This window comes from Tachypleus tridentatus, chromosome 1 (genome assembly GCF_004210375.1).
Source record: "Tachypleus tridentatus isolate NWPU-2018 chromosome 1, ASM421037v1, whole genome shotgun sequence".
Classification (NCBI taxonomy): Eukaryota; Metazoa; Arthropoda; class Merostomata; order Xiphosura; family Limulidae; genus Tachypleus; species Tachypleus tridentatus.
In genome coordinates this window covers 153,494,829-153,512,575 of record NC_134825.1, presented here as the reverse complement: position 1 = coordinate 153,512,575, position 17,747 = coordinate 153,494,829, and the positions used below count along the sequence as shown (strand labels likewise).

Genomic DNA, 17,747 nt, shown 5'->3' with positions numbered 1-17,747 from the left:
GTACTCTATTTTAATCTGATCTATCTATCCATTTATATATATAAAAGCCACTCTCTGTTCCTAACACTCCTTTTATCAATAATGCTCGGCGCTCTGTTCGTAACACTCAAGTTCGTTCAGTAGTTTGTTTCAAGTCTTGAGTTTAAATCTCTGTTGAGTGGGTATGTTATACCTTTTTTATTTATTAATTCATCACATTTAAAACAAGGTAATACAATATTATGAAAAACTACGATAACATGGTAGTTTACATTAGATATTTTAATTATTTCTAATATTAAGTTATGAAGACTGAGTATCACAATGGTTATGGCACTGCACTATCATATGGAATTCTTACATTCAAATCCTTGTTAAGCCAGGATTTTATGTTAATTTTTCATTATACATTTATTATCACACTTGAAACAAGCTCTTTGAATATTTGGAAAATTCAAATGAAATTATACTTTAAAGCAAGGATAATGTCATATAACATTATAAACACTTGTGACTGCCTGTGTAAAAAACAATTTAAATATATTTTCAACCAACAGATCACACTAAAATGCATTATTATTGATGTTTATTACTTATGGTAAGATAATTTTTAAAATCTAGTCACAAAATTTATTTTAACTTTTTACAAAAAGTTTCATCTTCATACACTATAAAAGTCATTGGCCTTGCCATCACAACAGTGTTTGCCATTTGACCATGTGATAATATTTCTTTGAGAACCAGTTTTTTTGATGGTTCAATTTATTAGGCTTCATCATGAAGCAGATCTGAAAATTACATAATAATATAAAAATTCTAATCAAGGATCACTTACAGGAAATAACCATATATATACAAAAAAATGTTGTTTTCATGAAATACAGAAAAAAAGGATAAACATTCTTTATACACACATTGTTATTATAATATAATTAACTTTTAGAAAACATGTTATAAAACATTTATTTAGTTTTAACTTTCAGAACAAAAATTAGCTAGCATTTACAGTCATATGATGAACAGACAGCTAATTTAATCATATTTTGCACAAGATAGATACTCACTAGAAATATTTTGAATACTGATTATGTTAAATATACTTTCCTCTGAATACATGTACAAATAATTCTACCTGCATTTAAGCTTACCTTTTTAATGTCTTCACATGCCTTTAATGCCTTTTCATATTACTTGTATCAATATTTCTAGCCAGTTATATTCCTTATCTGCTATTATGTTGTTTGTATTAATTTTTGTATTTACTGATTCCTTGTATTCAGGCTCACCCTAAATATTTTCATGTTAATTGTGTCAATCATTCTATATAATGAATGACAGCCTTTATCTTAGGTAATCCTTTAGATTTCCATGTTACTTATATCAATTATTTTATCCAGTGATTGCTTATGGTAAACATCTTTATCTTATTTTTATTCAAAAATCTTAAAGATTCTCATCTCATTCTTAATAACTTGTGATATAACTATCAATAATGTTATCACAAATTCCCAATGATTCTATTTATTTGTAAAATTGCATGTTACCAAAAAAGCAATGGATTTACTTACAAGGAGTCAAAACTTAATAAAGGAGGTCACTATGATGGAGAAAATAAACATTTTATTTCAGACAATTTGGATTATACATATTCTACTTTATAAGATTTCTGTGAAAATGTGAGTTGCAACTTTGATGTTAGTTAATTTGAAAAATAAAATACAATTAAACATCTATGTATAAGTAATGAAAAATAAAGAAACAACCAAGGGCAATGTTTGAGATAAGTAAAAGACAAACAGAACAATTCAGAAATATTTCAACTGAAAGGAACCAGCAGTGTGATTGAGAGTACTTCTAGAATTACTTCAATTTAAAATTCTGAAATCTTCCAAAGTAGAATGAATGATAAATGGCAGATACACACATATTTGATAGGGTAGATCTGGTGTTTGTGTGAACACCAAAGTGTTCATACATTTACATGACAAGGTGCCATTTAGTTCTGCAAGCACTGGTCTGTACATTCACAACATATACTGTATGACACATAGCTTAAGAAAGTGATAGTTTGTCTGTATAAGTGAATAAGTCTTTTAATACAATATATGTTTAAAATATACTCTGAATTTAAGTTGAGGTTAGCTGTTCGAGTTGTAGGTTCTATCTTTGAGAGCAAGGAATAGTGTCCTTGGCAGCGTTTTGAAACATTGGGTGGTTTTTTTTTATTGAATTAAAAGATGGTGTTTAGAAAGCTATATGTGAGTCTTTCTGGCAAGGTTTGAGAATACCTAGTTTATTTCGTGATGTTATGAGAGATTGTTATTTTATAGAGTTTGACTGTTTAAGAAATGTCAGTAGGCTCTATTAGGAAGACTAGAAATAAGATCTTGTTCATAATGGAAAGAAATGAGAGATTGTTATTTTATAGAGTTTGACTGTTTAAGAAATGTCAGTAGGCTCTATTAGGAAGACTAGAAATAAGATCTTGTTCATAATGGAAAGAAATGAAACTATCAATAAAAGTTCACTTGCCTTAAACAGGTACAGAGCAGACATTGCCAGGATGCCTAGGAAAAGTGAAAGTTAGGTAATTTCTGCATCACAAGTGAATTGTATATTTGTGGGCTATGAGTTTAAATATATCAAAAATTTTGAAATGTTCTTCTGAGAGACAAATACTGAAAGTATCATCCATACAATAATACTCCTTGGTACTTTCCCTCATTCTTTATTCAATACCAACCTCTGTATTTTACTTCCTACTTTTCCCTCATTCTTTATTCAATACCAACCTCTGTATTTTACTTGCTACTTTTCCCTCATTCTTTATTCAATACCAACCTCTGTATTTTACTTGCTACTTTTCCCTCATTCTTTATTCAATACCAACCTCTGTATTTTACTTCCTACTTTTCCCTCATTCTTTATCTAATACCAACCTCTGTATTTTACTTCCTACTTTTCCCTCATTCTTTATCTAATATCAACCTCTGTATTTTACTTGCTACTTTTCCTCATTCTTTATTCAAAACCAACCTCTGTATTTTACTTCCTACTTTTCCTCATTCTTTATTCAAAACCAACCTCTGTATTTTACTTCCTACTTTTCCTCATTCTTTATTCAATACCAACCTCTGTATTTTACTTCCTACTTTTCCCTCATTCTTTATCTAATACCAACCTCTGTATTTTACTTGCTACTTTTCCCTCATTCTTTATCTAATACCAACCTCTGTATTTTACTTCCTTGAATTCCCTTGAAATCTTCAAGTTCAGCTTCAACCACAGCTTTCACTTCACTTAATTGAGTTAACTCACTTTCTACTTGCTTTTTAAGTTTCTCAAGATGAATTTTTGTCTCTTGCTGCATAACAAAACGATCTTCAATTTCCTAAGAAACAGAAAAATCAATAAACTGATATTACAAGTATATTCTATTACTTACAACAGTCTGCTTTCTTTTCATCATACATTACTCCAGCATATGTTATAAACTTTTACATATTTGCAAAATACGTCCGACAAAAACATTGCTTATAAAAACTCCAAAGGTATGTAGAGAAATATTTATGAAATCAGATGAGTATATGATGGTCTGATTTCTATATAAATCAAGCTAACACAGCTAAATTACAAAAAACATTTAATTAACATCCTAGGTAAAATATGATTAAAGAAACGTGATATCCAAAAGTGCTCTTCAAAATGATCCTACATGCTCTCTAAGCACTTGTGTTCAGCCGACATCACAAAAAAATATATAAAAATTAGTTGATGTTGTACATTATTTACTGAATAACTTCTACAATGAAACAAAATTCTAAATAATAATTTTCACATGTTTAGAAATAATCAAACAAATTAGGTTTTATCTTATAATAACTATAAAGTCTTATAAAAATTATTGCTACATTTTATTGTTTATTTTATAGTGAGGCAATCCCAAGTTTACCATTTTGTTTTTTGTTTTTCAGTGTATGAAATACCTACATTTGTAGACCTTCCACAACATATGTTACTAAGCCATGGTGTGGGAGGTAATTTCCAATTAATTTCACTTTTGTATCAGTAATGTAAAATGAAGAATTTATTTTTAAGAAATAGAAGCTCATTCACTGATGAATGTTTACCTTAATGTCTGCTACTCGTGTCACTTCTTTGATTTTCAAAAAAGCTTTTTCATACTTGATGAATTCCTTCTCTTGTTCTCCTTTGCATGCTTGAAGTTGTTCTACTACACTTGGAGATTCAGGCAAGACAGAGATGACTTGCTAGAAAAAATTCAGTGCTTCCATAAATATAGCTATCTAACTGGTCGTGGCAAAAATATCATAGAAATTGTTATTAAAGAATACACTGGGAACTCCAACTGCTGAATAAAACACACTTTTACCTAAAAAGACTCATTGAAGTCTGGATACTAGTAAAAATGCCATCATATCTGCTACTAACCAAACTATATTACTGCCTCATAAAAAATGAATCTAGTACTCCACAAAATTCTATCACACCTGAAAGAGTAATACAGCTCTCTGAAAGTTTCCTAATTAAAAAAAGAAATAAGAAAATAGTTTTTCAAAACTAAAAATTCAGCCCACGTTTTTAGATATAACGAAAAGGAAAAAAATACTAAGAAGACACCTTAACACCTTCAGCATTTTACAATGAAAAGTTGAAAACCTCTTGATCAACAAACAAACCTCTATTAAGTCTTCTATAAAACAAAGCCAACTAGTAATCAAATCCAAGTGAAAGAAAAAACAGGATATATGTTAAGAATTAAGGTTTCTGCCATTTTCAAAACCTTTCTCTGAACAAAATATGTTATTCCCTGACTATTTATATGCTTGTAACGTTTCACTGAACTATTACCAATGACAATATAAAGAACTGTAACACATTATTTAACAAAGACAAAACAGGATATATGTTAAGAATCACACGTTGCCTAAATGTCACCTTGCAATGTTTCTACATGATTGTTCTAAAGTTATTGATATTTTATCAGAACTTACACAAGAAAGACAGTTTATCCATTCTACTACATTTTGAACCTTTATGCACAGTGGGAAAATATTTATTGTTGTAAATTAGAATATTCCTTTACAACTACATTTTTCTTATGTTCAATATTCATTACAGAAATATTTTTTAATGTGTTTTTATGAAATCATCCTATTAATCTTACATATACTTTGAAATTGTGTCTATCATGTTCATCTGTATTAAAAGTACTAAAAATCATTGGATTAGTGTGACTAAATATTTCTGAAAATAGAAACATGTCCATACAAATTTCACTTGTTCACGAGATCAAAAGAATATTACAAAGCTCAAATGTCAAGTTTTTCACACTGATCTTAAATAATATTTCTTAATACATTAAATAATGCTGCTGTTTAGTAAATCTTTTTCATAATATATTTATTCTATTATAACCCTTGGATTTAGAAAACAATGACAAACATTAACATATTCCCTGTACTCGAACACATTGGCACTACACAATATCGATAATACTAGATATGTTGATCTCAAGAGCAAATTATTGTTTGAAAGACCATAGTTTCCAAACAACACCAAAACTATTAGTATCACTTTTTCAAACTGTGAATGCTTATCTTTACCTCCAACCTTTATTCTTTCTTGCCCCTACTATTCCTTCTGGTGCTTGACAAACAATAAATTTTCCAGATATATTATTCAAATATTAGCTGTATTAAATTGTAGATTATAAGGTTAACATGATGTGTCCATCAAATAATGGATTACTAACCAAAAAATAACATACTCAGTTATTCAGTGGTGAAAGTTCAACTGTTTTGACAAATATCCAAGGATAAAAAATACTGTTATATTCTTAAAAATGCTTAAATGTGTCATATTACTAGTTGCTGCCAATAAAACATTCAATATTTTTTTATTTCTATTTTTCCTTTTGAAACTTTTTACATCCAAATTATTTAAATCTTGCTTCATATGTGTTCTCTCTTAACTGGCACTGGTGATATTCTACTCTTCAACATCACTAAGGTACACTCTTGTGCAAATTAATTGAAACAAGATGGAAAATTACGACTTTTTAATTTTTTGCATTTCATTTCTGAGAATCCAAAAATTACTCAAAATTAATACATGATATGACCGCCTTTATTTTTCAGAAGATCATTAATCCACTTTGGCATCAAGTCCACGAGTTGACTGCAATCTTTACTAATTTTTGGATTGTGGTACCACACCTCAACTATGGCCTCAATTAGCTTATCTTTCATAGTACAGTCTTTTCCCCAAAGTCTTTCTTTGCAAATCGCCCAAAGATTTTCAATAGGATTTAAGTCCAGAGAGTTTCTAGGTCAGTCCAGCACCTTTATTCGCATTGTAGTCATAAAATTCTGCACAAGTTCTGATGTGTGGCATGGAGCCAGATCTTGCTGAAAAATGTCAGATCCATCTGGAAATCTCTTTTTCAATTCTGGAACAACTCTTCTCTGCAAAACTTCATTGTACTGTGGTCCTCACATTATACCTTCCAGGATATGTAAGCTTCTGATGCCATAGTTGCTGAAAAAGCCCCAAAACATCTTCTTCAAGGGATGTTTTACGAACTGATTGATGTGAGATTCTCGAAGTTTCTCACCTGGAGATCTGCGAACATGCAGACTTCTTTGACCCTGTACGAAGAATTGAGTCTCGTCACTGAATAACACCTTCCTCCACTGTTCTTGCATCCAGTTCTTGTATTTCAGACCCCATTGATACCGTTTTTTTCTTCACTGAGTTGGTAAGAAGTTTTTTTTTTGACTGGTCTCCTTGCCCTTCTAATGCAATTTTGAATGACGTAATATTCCTCAAACTTTCGTCGTATACCCCAAAAATAGATCGACAGTACTGCAAAACACAGCTAATGATGTTGTCTGTATGAAAAAATGACTATTCAAGGAAATCAGTGGGTCCAGCAAGCCTACACCAGCCACTATGCTGAAAATATTGTAAAATGATCATTTGTTTCAATTAATTTACACAAGGGTGTAATGCTTAGTGATGTTTAATTTGTTTTAAACAATTTAAAACAAAATTATGATAAATTATTATTTTATACAGTTATTAGAGCTTTTTTTGATAATTAACTGAATGAATATAAGTACAGATAAGAAATAAAACAAAAACTTACCTAACTGTGTAGATCTATTCTATATTTGAACTGCCAGGTTTTAACTAAATTACTAAAGTGTCTCTTTGATATTTTTAAACCTTTTCCACAAACTCTCTCAATGATATAATACATCCATGAGGTTACGTGTTTGTTCCATAACTACTGGCATGGGAAATGTTATATTAGTGTAATAAAATCTGTAATATAAAAATTTATTTGATGGAAACAGCTCTAAATAATAGTTTATTATGGGCTTTTAGATCACAGTAAAACAATCTTCTACAATGTTCACAAAGATGAGAAAAAGCCTTGTTCAGAGCCTTTTACACTCCCTTTGGGTGGGAACCTAGTACTAGTTTTGTAATCTTAAAGATGTCTTCACAATCCATGACAATCAAATAAACAAAAAGACTAATGTAAACAAAATAATGTTTATACATAAAATATGTATATTAAAGTCCTAAATGTACCAAAATTAAAAGATTTACAATCAGTGCTAAGATGTGGTCAATAGAATTACAAATCTTTTTTGCCAAATCTTAGTAAGAATCACAAATCTTTTTTGCCATCCATGCTCTAGAAGCATCACTAAATCACAAGAAATTCATTGAGTTTATTTGTTTTTTGTCTATAAAACAAAATTTCCTGTTGTTTCCTAAACCAGGAACACAAAATATAAATTTCACTGTATTTCTTGTTTTGTTTTTTTCCTTTGTCCATCTAAGCAATAGTCTGACTTTTCTTACTTGCTCTAGTCTTTTACACTCCTCTTAATTGCCCTCGACATAATTTGTCTTGTGACATTCTCCAATCTATGTCCATGTGTCTTCTATTCTGGTACTGTATAAAAGCACCTCATTCACATAATGTTGTCACTTTTTTGAGACTGACTCAATATGCAGTTTCTAACACCAGCTCTTAGTGGGGAAAAATAGTGGGAGCATGTTAGCAGGAGTGAGTATAACTGGAAATACATTTTCAATATAGGAATGTTAACTTTCAAAACATACTTATCATACACTAACAGTATAGCTAGAATCTGGAGGGGCCAGTGAGGGCCCACACTGAAAGTATCTACAGAGATCATGGGTGTGTCAACAGAAGATTGGCATACTAATGGAGAAACCACACTGTATTCAGAACAGATATGCTCTTCCATCTGAACTTAATTCCTGTATCATGGGTGGAATCATATGAGTAATCATCATTTTAAGGCACTTCAACCAGATAGCTCAGGTTCCACTACTTGGGGTTGGAATTAATAGCCTATAAACAATGTTGGTCGCTAGAGCAATAGCACTGCAACATTATATATATTTATACTTATGATAAGATTCCAATCTGTAGCCATAAAGTAATGTGTTACGAGCCACTGGAATCACAACAAGAAAGTAAGGCAATCTCTCACAGAATTATGGGGAGGATGTGAAACAACTGTGCTCAACCAAGGGCCCAGGATGGGACCACTCCATAATCAGAATTACAAGGAGATAGGAGACTTTCCTGCATAAACAATGTTCTGAATCTACATTGATCAAACAGAAACACTATGCATAACCCAGTTAGATAGCAGTGTATCAAATCTGACCCAATATTACCAGTAGGCTAACACAGAGACTGGTGCCTCTTATACCCACAACTGGGAAAAACATTCATGGATCTGAGTAGGAGAGTCCCCAACTTCACCCTCTCCTCCAAGAGTGGAAGAATTCACTCTAATATTTTGGAGGAAAAGCTTCTATCCACCACCCCAACGACTAAAAACTGGGTGTGGTAAGTAGTCTCTAGCTCCACTAGTAGAATCTATGAGGTAATATGCATTGGGGTGTTCTGAGGAACAGTACTTTGGTAACAGTGCAATAGGTAAATTAAGTTCCATAATTTTTTTAAAAAACAAACCCATCCCAATTTATTCAATCTAATGATAGACAGGGACAGGCAGGATCCCCTTTTGTTTTACTGATAATTGTAAGTAGAATGTAGGGCAACCTTAATATACTAGTTAGTTAACTGAAATGGTTGTTTATGATAAAATACCCAAAGCAACTTGAGAAAGTCAGAAAGTACAAGGGGCCCAAAGCAGTTTTGCCTCCAATATGAAACAGTAGTCAATAAGACCACCATATACAGGACAGTTTTGAAAGTTGTAAAACCCTTGCCAAAAACGAGTTATGGTTGCCACAACTGAGTGAAGTGGATACAATCTTCTTCTCAATACAATCTTCTTCTCAATACAATCTTCTTCTCAATACAATCTTCTTCTCAATACACCATTGCTGAAATGTGTGCCATTTCCATTTAAAAATGTCCATTGTGGGACTAAGTAAAGCTTGAGACAGATACATGGCAATGTTAAAAATGTAAACCTCAATGCCACATGAAGAACTGCATAACCTCTATACTTGAAATATGGGCTTCTGGATAACTATGAGTACCATGTCAGATCATAGTTCCCTCCACAGAAATGGCCAAAGAAAAAGTGGAGGAGGTAGGCACCCCCAGATGTACTGCAGAAGCATACAGCAAGGTGTTGCTGCCAATGAGATGTGATCAACAAGTCCCAATAATGGGTTGGAGCAAATCATAGTGAGTACCTTGAGTAACATATGAATAGGGAAGAATTTCTATAATGGTAATCCCATCTCATCCTGAAAAAATGCATTCTTTGGAAAGGCCAGAATGTGTGGTACTAACAACCATATTGCCAGTACTTAGGTATTCTAATGAGTGGTCAGCCACAAATCACCTGTGTTTTAAAAAGGAGAGCAAATCTAAGAGAATTTCTTGCAATGTAGCATCTCTTTTGTTGAGAGAATCTGGTTGGATGGAGACAATTGTTCTGCTAGTGCAGTTATAAATGACACTTGATAACTCCAAGATATCACTATGGAATTGTTGGGGTAAAACCTGAAGATGTTCCCATTAATAAGCTCAGAGCATAGGATGTTGCCATGTGAATGGTATGAAAGACTACACCATTCTGTAAATAAGCTTCACTGTTCTTGTGTAAATCATGAAATTCCTAAATGTGATATGCACTCCATCTTTGAGGTGAGAAATTTATAAAGATATGATCTCTTGACAAGGTGGTGGTACAGCAACTCATTCTTAGTATTTATGATCCCTTGGCTGCATGAAGCACACTGATAGAGTCATAACAGCATGAGGGATTGAAGCAAAAAATGCCATGGAAGAAGGAGAGAGGAGTAAGAGTCAAGCTTCTTGTTCCATAGTGTGGATCTGAATGGGAGTCAGCTGGGCCAGACTGATACATGTTCAAAAAATATTCAGACTGATAACATATTGTGTTGGAGCAAGAATAGATGTCTCAGCTCTGAGAATGAAGCTAGCTTTGGTTGTTCTGAAAGTAAAGTCCAGGTATAACATTTGAACAGTTGATGAAATGTTGCCAGCAGAAACCAATCATCCGTTGAATGGTGTGTGTGCACAGGGCTAAGAAATGAGGGTAACAAGAAAAAAGCTCATACGAAATGGCACAACACACATGGTGCTGAAACTAGTTGGAAGGTAAGAACCCAGAACTGCAGTACCTGACCCTTGTGCACAAAAAAACACTGAAAGTGGTGGGATACCTCCACTATGGTAGTATTCAGACAGGAGTCAACTAAGCAGAATTTTGACATCTACACTGCTTGTGAAAAAAACAAAAACAACTCAGATTTAAAAATGAATCACTTGTGGACCTTGAAGAAGTTAGGCATTGATACATATGACAAAAGTCGATCACTGGACACCCATCTCCTGTTTCTGAGGCCCAACAACTGACAGGAGTAAGAGCCCAGAAGAACTTGCACAACAAACTCTCTCTCTCTACCCCTAGACCAACTAAACTCTGATAGCCACAGATCCTTAAATTTTGAAATTTTATCCACAAGTTCCACTGCACATTGGAATGCTGCTGTGTCTGGGATTGTTGTATGCCTTTGAGGGCTCACCTATAAGAATTTCTGGACATGTGGTGACCTTACTCTTTGGATCCAAACAGAAACTAAGAATTTTTTTTCACTATTTGAATTTATTTTTGAGGAAAGAATGGCTGAGATAGACCAAAAGGTCCCATATTGTCCCAAAACATTATATGTTAAGTGCAAAATCAATGGGGAAAGACCCAAAACATCATGCTCAATGTTCCAACTGAAGAAAACAACTCAAAAGCAGTTCATCCCAAAGTAGCCTCTGTTTTGATATCTGGTAAAGACTGTTCTGATAACTGTTGTTAGGAACAATTGTTGTCAGATAAGTTTGTTTTCTTACAGCAAACAAACTTTGAGCTATCTATTGTGTCTACAATTGGTAACTAAACCCCATGTTTTGGCATTGTGTATCCATAAGCTTACCACTGTCCCACAGGAGACTGAAAAACTAACAAAACAAATGAAGGCATAGGAAAATGCTAACTGGAAATACATTTCCATTTCATTGCCAACTGTAATTTTTGTTAAAGAAATTTGACTAGATGCCACTAAGAATGCTTAAAGTATTTCCAAAGATTGTAGTACTAGTAGACAGAAACCCATTAGTGAACGTTTTGTCAGAAAAGGTGATAACATTATGTAAATGAGGAGGTTTTAAACAGTACCAGGATAGAGGGCACATTGACATGGGTGGAAAGTGTCACGAGACAAATATCATCAAGGACATTTAAGTGTGGTATCCTTAAAACACCAGAGCAAACAAGAGGAAATAAGACCAATGTTCAGATGGACAAAGAAAGAAATCCAAGCATCTGAGTAATAGCTATAAGTGGGAAAGGAGATAAGTTTGTTTTGGAACTGTTTGATTTACAAAAAAAATGCATGACAAATACAAATAAAATCAAACTTGTAAAAGAAAGAAACTAAAAGTAACATTAACTAAAATAAAAAAACAAAAGCTTATAAAAATACCTTTAAATTAACAGTTACACCATTAAAGATACAATGACAATCTGAGAAAGTAAATGTACACAAACATTAATTCTGAGTGTGAGAAAAAAACAAAGCTGACAACTTCTGGATGGATGAATGACTCCATTCTGGATGAGATTTATCAAAAATACCTGGTTTTTGCAGCAAAAAGCAGCAAATGACTGTAATATAGGTAACAGGTTTTAAAATGAAAAATAAAAAATTCATCAAAACCGAAAGCCTTTTAAATACACAGTGTGTTCTATGTGTCTTAATCTATAGGGAAAAATTCACAATTCATCCTAAATTCATTTATAATTCAAATTACATGACATTAAGAGCCATACAAATATCTATTCTTGGTATACTGTGGCATCATAGTATTTTCTTTCCTGAACTAGATACAACTCGCATTAAAATGTGTTTGTACAACTTTAAGTACATAATGTCTCTTCTCCCAATGTATCCTGACTGTTGAGACACCCTCTACAAATATATGAAAGTAAGATCGTTTATCAATTACAACAGAAAAATGTTTAGCTGCCATTTTTCATCTTTATATTAGCTACTGTGATTTAAAGTGAAAACAGTGTTCATGGCTCACACTCAAACACATTGATAGTCCAAATTTGATATGACCCAAGGACATGTAATGTTTTTCCTGACAACAATTTCTATGAAATTAACACATTGTATACACAATGAGAATAAAAAACATCAGTTTGAAAGGCGTATTTTACCATGAGAATTGTTTCTGCCATCCACTCAGTACTGAATGAAAAAACAATACACATTATATTCATAATGGATCACCTTACTGTTACTTCTGTAACAACCTGTATATTACTATCTGTAAATTGCTCATTACAAAACACATGAGACTGATTTTCAGATTATCCACTAACAATATTAATTTTTAACCTGAGGGTTCATTATTTTGTTTTTCTTTCTATTGTGATAAAGTAAGTTGGTTTAACTGTCTCAAGAAGAATGTTATACAAAACACCACTTGTTTTTATATACATTAAAGTCAATCATACTTTATCAAATAAATATTATAATAAAATTTAAATATGTTGGAAGCTAAATAAATGTATTTTTCATGGTATTTCACAATAATGTTTCAATGAGCCCTCTCACCTTCCTGGGACTCACTTCACTTCTGCTAACCAAACTTTGGTGCTGTTCAGCTGTATTACGGTATTCTGACAGAATTTTGTCTTTGTGTCGTTTCATTTGAACAGCCATTTCCTCTTGTTCACTAAGAATTGACTGTGTTGCTTTCTTAATAGCAAGTGCTTTCTCTTGAGCAGCTTGCAATTTTTTAATTTCAGTTTGCTGTTCATTTATATCTTCTTCCAACTTGTCTACTTGTATCTTAAACATTATTTGTTCCTATAACATAATGAAATATTAAGTATGAAGTTTCAGATTAAAATGCAAACACACAAAAATTAAACACTTGTAAAGATTCAAGCATAAGATCTAATATAACAAAGTTAAACATTATCTAAAAAAAACATTTTCCTAACTACAAACATTACACATACATAAAAGAATGAAAAATCTAAAATAATGTCCAACATGTTTTGAAAAAAAAGAAAAGAAAGAGGTATATTATTAAATGGTCAGCTCAGTAGACTTAAGATTCTGAGAACAATAATGTAGTGTAACAAAGGTAAATCCACCATGATAAGATCTTACTATTTTGAAATATGAAGGCCTCAGTACAGACAGTTCACTGTTGGAATAAAATACATTAAGAATCACTGTTAGAAAACCAATGGCTTTAATTTTATTCACTCAGAAAAGGAATTCCGACTCATTTGCATAATTGCATGATGGGGTGAAAGAGTGATGACAGAGTCTGTGCCAGGATCTTTGAAAAATCAACCTGAATTATAATTATATGTAATTGTTTGTAAACTCCATAGAAATGTAACAGAATACCAAACAAATAGAAACAAATTCAAAGACTAGCACATATAAGAAAATGTTGATTAAATGGCTGCTAAACAGTGAAAGTACCTTGCTAAAAAATCTCATCCAATAATTCATCTTATAGATAATTATACTCAACAATGTAAAAAACTGTTGAGTAGGAAACTAGAATCTGTACTTAAAACTTACTGGAATGATTAATACTCTTCATATAAATCACCATTATCTGTAACATTTATGATATGCAGGCATATCAAGTGTTTTATGACTGCTTTAATTTTTAAAATTTCTTGCTTATCTATTTTTATGCTGTTTTACTAAGCATAGAAATGTGGTCAAGAAAATCAATAAGGTTGTCTTATTCTAGTTGTTTTGCTTCTTTGTTGTCTATTATGCTGAAATATATATAGCAGTAACAGACAGTATCTAGGTTAAAAGTATTAGAGACTGTGATACACTTTGCTAGGAGATGTGCTGTTGTCCGATTGTTCCAGATGATCAATTCTTTGAGAGCACAAAAATCATTTTGCCTCGACAGAGAAACTAAGTTTACTTCTTAAATTCAGAAGTGATTTTTGGTCCAAATTTTTATTACTGCAAATTGAAAAATAAAGACCTAATTCCTGATCATTTGTTTTAGTTCAATGGAAGTGTTTCCTGAGAAAAGAAAATATGTGGAATTTATTACAATCCAGTAAAGAGACTGTCTTTCTGTGTGTGCAAGTACATATGCTGCACTTTCATTTTGTTTGTTCCATAATAAGAATTATGTTAATTTGTTAAATTTATCTTGTTCCACTAATTTAAGTACACTAAAAAAATATTGTAAAGTTATGAAATACAGAAAATTCTCTTTATTTTCTGAATGAACTGTTATCAACAGGTATAATTGCCTAATGTTTGTCAGGAAATTAGTTTCTACTAGAAACTACCTATGCATTGTTGATTGCTAAACACTTGAAGCCTTCCACAACACTGATCTTCAGATTATCCACTAACATTACTTTTTAACCTAATAGTTAATGCTTTTGTATATCTCTCTACTTGAAACTACTACACACACTTATTACAACCACTTTTTATGACATATCTAAACAAAATTATAGTTTTATAAACATATGACATATCATATCTTGCCCTTCCATAACTTGTGATGAATATATCTTTAATTAAGGATATTCAAGTAAAGTTTCATACATTTTTGTGCAAAATAAGATTCTTGTAAGCCAGAATGTGGAAATGTCTTAAATTTACAATAACCCTCTACCTCAAGTATAGGTTACAATACTATCATGGTTGTTCCATAAACTTGCACTTTTTTGTTTCTTTTTCCAAGTCTTGTCTTGCTAAAAAAAGTGGTTATACCTTTTACAAAGATTGTTACAGAGACCTGTTCGAGTTAGTACCAGTTGGGAGTTTATTTCACTTGAATATGTTTAAAGTGAATGAATGTAAGAGGATGGATGACTGCAGAATCAGCACTAAGAGTTATTAACATGACTAATCTTAGTGAGAATATGTAAGTGAACAACTGTAGAATCTGTATTGGGATATTCTAACACTTCTGCAGATATTGGTAAAAATATGACTGTGGAATTAGTAATAACAATATTCAAGATAATCACACCTGAGTAAGAGCTTGGTGAATGGCCTTGTATTTCTGATTTATGTGTCGAGCTTCTGACATTTTCAACTGAATAGTTCCACATCTGTTTTCAAGCTCTTCCAGCCACTGAAGTAAGAAACATTGAAAGATTTTGTAAATGGTGTATGTGAAAATACACAATAAAATTTAACTATATGATGATATTTATTGTTAATATATACAAAAAATGTTTGAATTTAATTAAACATATCTCACAAATATATATGTAATTCATTTAATATTTACTGTATATATTTTAGAATGAATCAAAGTACACATTTCATTATCAATGTTATAAATAAATCTCCAGAAGTAACAGTAGCCAATCCATGAGAGGAGGAAGTTAGTGGTCATCTACTGCATTAGGCTATCAGAAACATTTATGTGCAATAATAAAAAAATGAATCTGTCTGACTGAGACACAACAAACATTGCAGGAACATAATAAACAAGCCTATTCTATTGGGAGGTAAGATGATAAATTAGGAACATAAAATTTCTTGGACTGCTCAGTAACTAGTTGTGACTTAACCTCTTAGCTATTTCATTGAATAACTACCAAGAAATACACCTATTTCTTTTTCCAACTATCTCACCCCTAGTTGATGTTCAATATTATATGACTAATTTAAAGTCATTTAAAAATGACTTGATGCAATTAGGTATATGTCATAGCAACTCCTAGCAAATGAGATTTAGCTTTATATAATACTTCTCACATATCAATTGATATCTTACCTGAAAAATTTTGTCTTCTTTACATTCTTTGTCTTAATGAGGGGGAAAATGGTAGGAATGATACAACAGAAGTATCTATTTAAATATTTTATAGGTGAGAACTTACTTCTCTAATAAGCTTTTTCCTAAAATTGCCAGACATGTCAGAAAAAAAGAACAACAAAAAACAGAAGGTCTGCAACATGGACAATGAAAATAAATTGTCATCATGATGATTCAAGTGCTAAGCAGCCAGGTGTATGATCTCATGATGCTAACCTGAGAGAAAAGTGGGATGAATACTGAGAGTGGAATAGATATCTACTGAGTACCCTAAACACCACTTCTAAAACATTAAATACAATTAAATTCTAACTATCCATGATGGCCCAGCAAAATGGTATTCCATGGAACATCAAGTATCAAGAAGTGAAAACATGAGAAATTATAGTTTTGATTCTGATTCATATGAGAAAATACTGCAATAGGACAACATATAGTAACAACTTATACCAAAGTAGGTGTGCATAAGACCAGTTTAGCTTGTGAAAAGGTAGTGTAGAAAAATAAATGAACATTTTTCCAGAAGGATGCTGCCATCTTCAAAAGGAATCCATCAAATCTAAAAATAAAATTTCTTGTAGTAAAATTTCATGGGTTCCAGGAAAAATGGCAATGTATCTAAATTATCAACACAAAAACACCCCATTGTAAAAAGGTAGCTACTTAACACAAGTGACCTTACCGTTGATATTCAGTTACAGTGATATTCAAAAGAACATTGTAAGTAACTGTAATGAAGCAAGTTCCAGAACTTTAAAGAATAATTTCAAACATGGACAGCAAAGGCAAAAACAAGCACATGCATGTGAACAATGGAACAACATTTGTATTCACAGGTACAGATATACCGAAATAGAATCTTTACCAATATTGGCTGTTTCAGTATCCATTATTTGGGCTTCTCTCACTGCTGGAGCAGGAAAGGAAAATGACTAAATGAGATGAAAACAGAAGTACAAATCATAAAAATTACATATTTTCATGTCAAAAAAAAGTCCTGTTACATTGTTACAAGATTACTTATATCAGTGACAATCACCATTATGCATATCAAGAGCATAAACTTCAACTGAAGTTAACTTGTACTTATCTCTGTACCATCACTCAAAATAAATATCACCTCAAACTAGATGGGTATATGACACATAAATAGGCTCAAACAACTGTAAAACTTCAGAACAACTGCTGTAGTAAGTGACCTTTGTCTAGTCCAGCTTAAAAAGATTTATATAACTACATACAGAAAATCCAAATGTACATTTAGAAAAGGTTATGTGAAAATATCTTAATAAAAAATTATTTCTACAAGTTTTGAAAAGGTAAAATTTCACAGTTATTTTCC

At 31.9% G+C, this 17,747-nt stretch overlaps 1 protein-coding gene across 5 annotated transcripts in view; it reads right to left on the bottom strand.

The window, feature by feature from the left end:
• The window catches only part of LOC143227708 (outer dynein arm-docking complex subunit 3-like), a 56,949-nt gene that overhangs the window by 12,461 nt on the left and 26,741 nt on the right, over nucleotides 1-17,747 (bottom strand). For 4 of the 5 annotated variants that reach the window (XM_076459029.1, XM_076459026.1, XM_076459028.1 and 1 more), the window contains 4 exons: nucleotides 15,608-15,712; nucleotides 13,180-13,434; nucleotides 4,110-4,250; nucleotides 3,210-3,370 (listed from right to left, as the gene is read on the bottom strand). In XM_076459029.1, the coding sequence (XP_076315144.1) occupies nucleotides 3,210-3,370; nucleotides 4,110-4,250; nucleotides 13,180-13,434; nucleotides 15,608-15,712 (662 nt within the window). The remainder of the gene's footprint in view (nucleotides 1-3,209; nucleotides 3,371-4,109; nucleotides 4,251-13,179; nucleotides 13,435-15,607; nucleotides 15,713-17,747) is intronic. The other variant, XM_076459030.1, reaches the window with a different exon arrangement.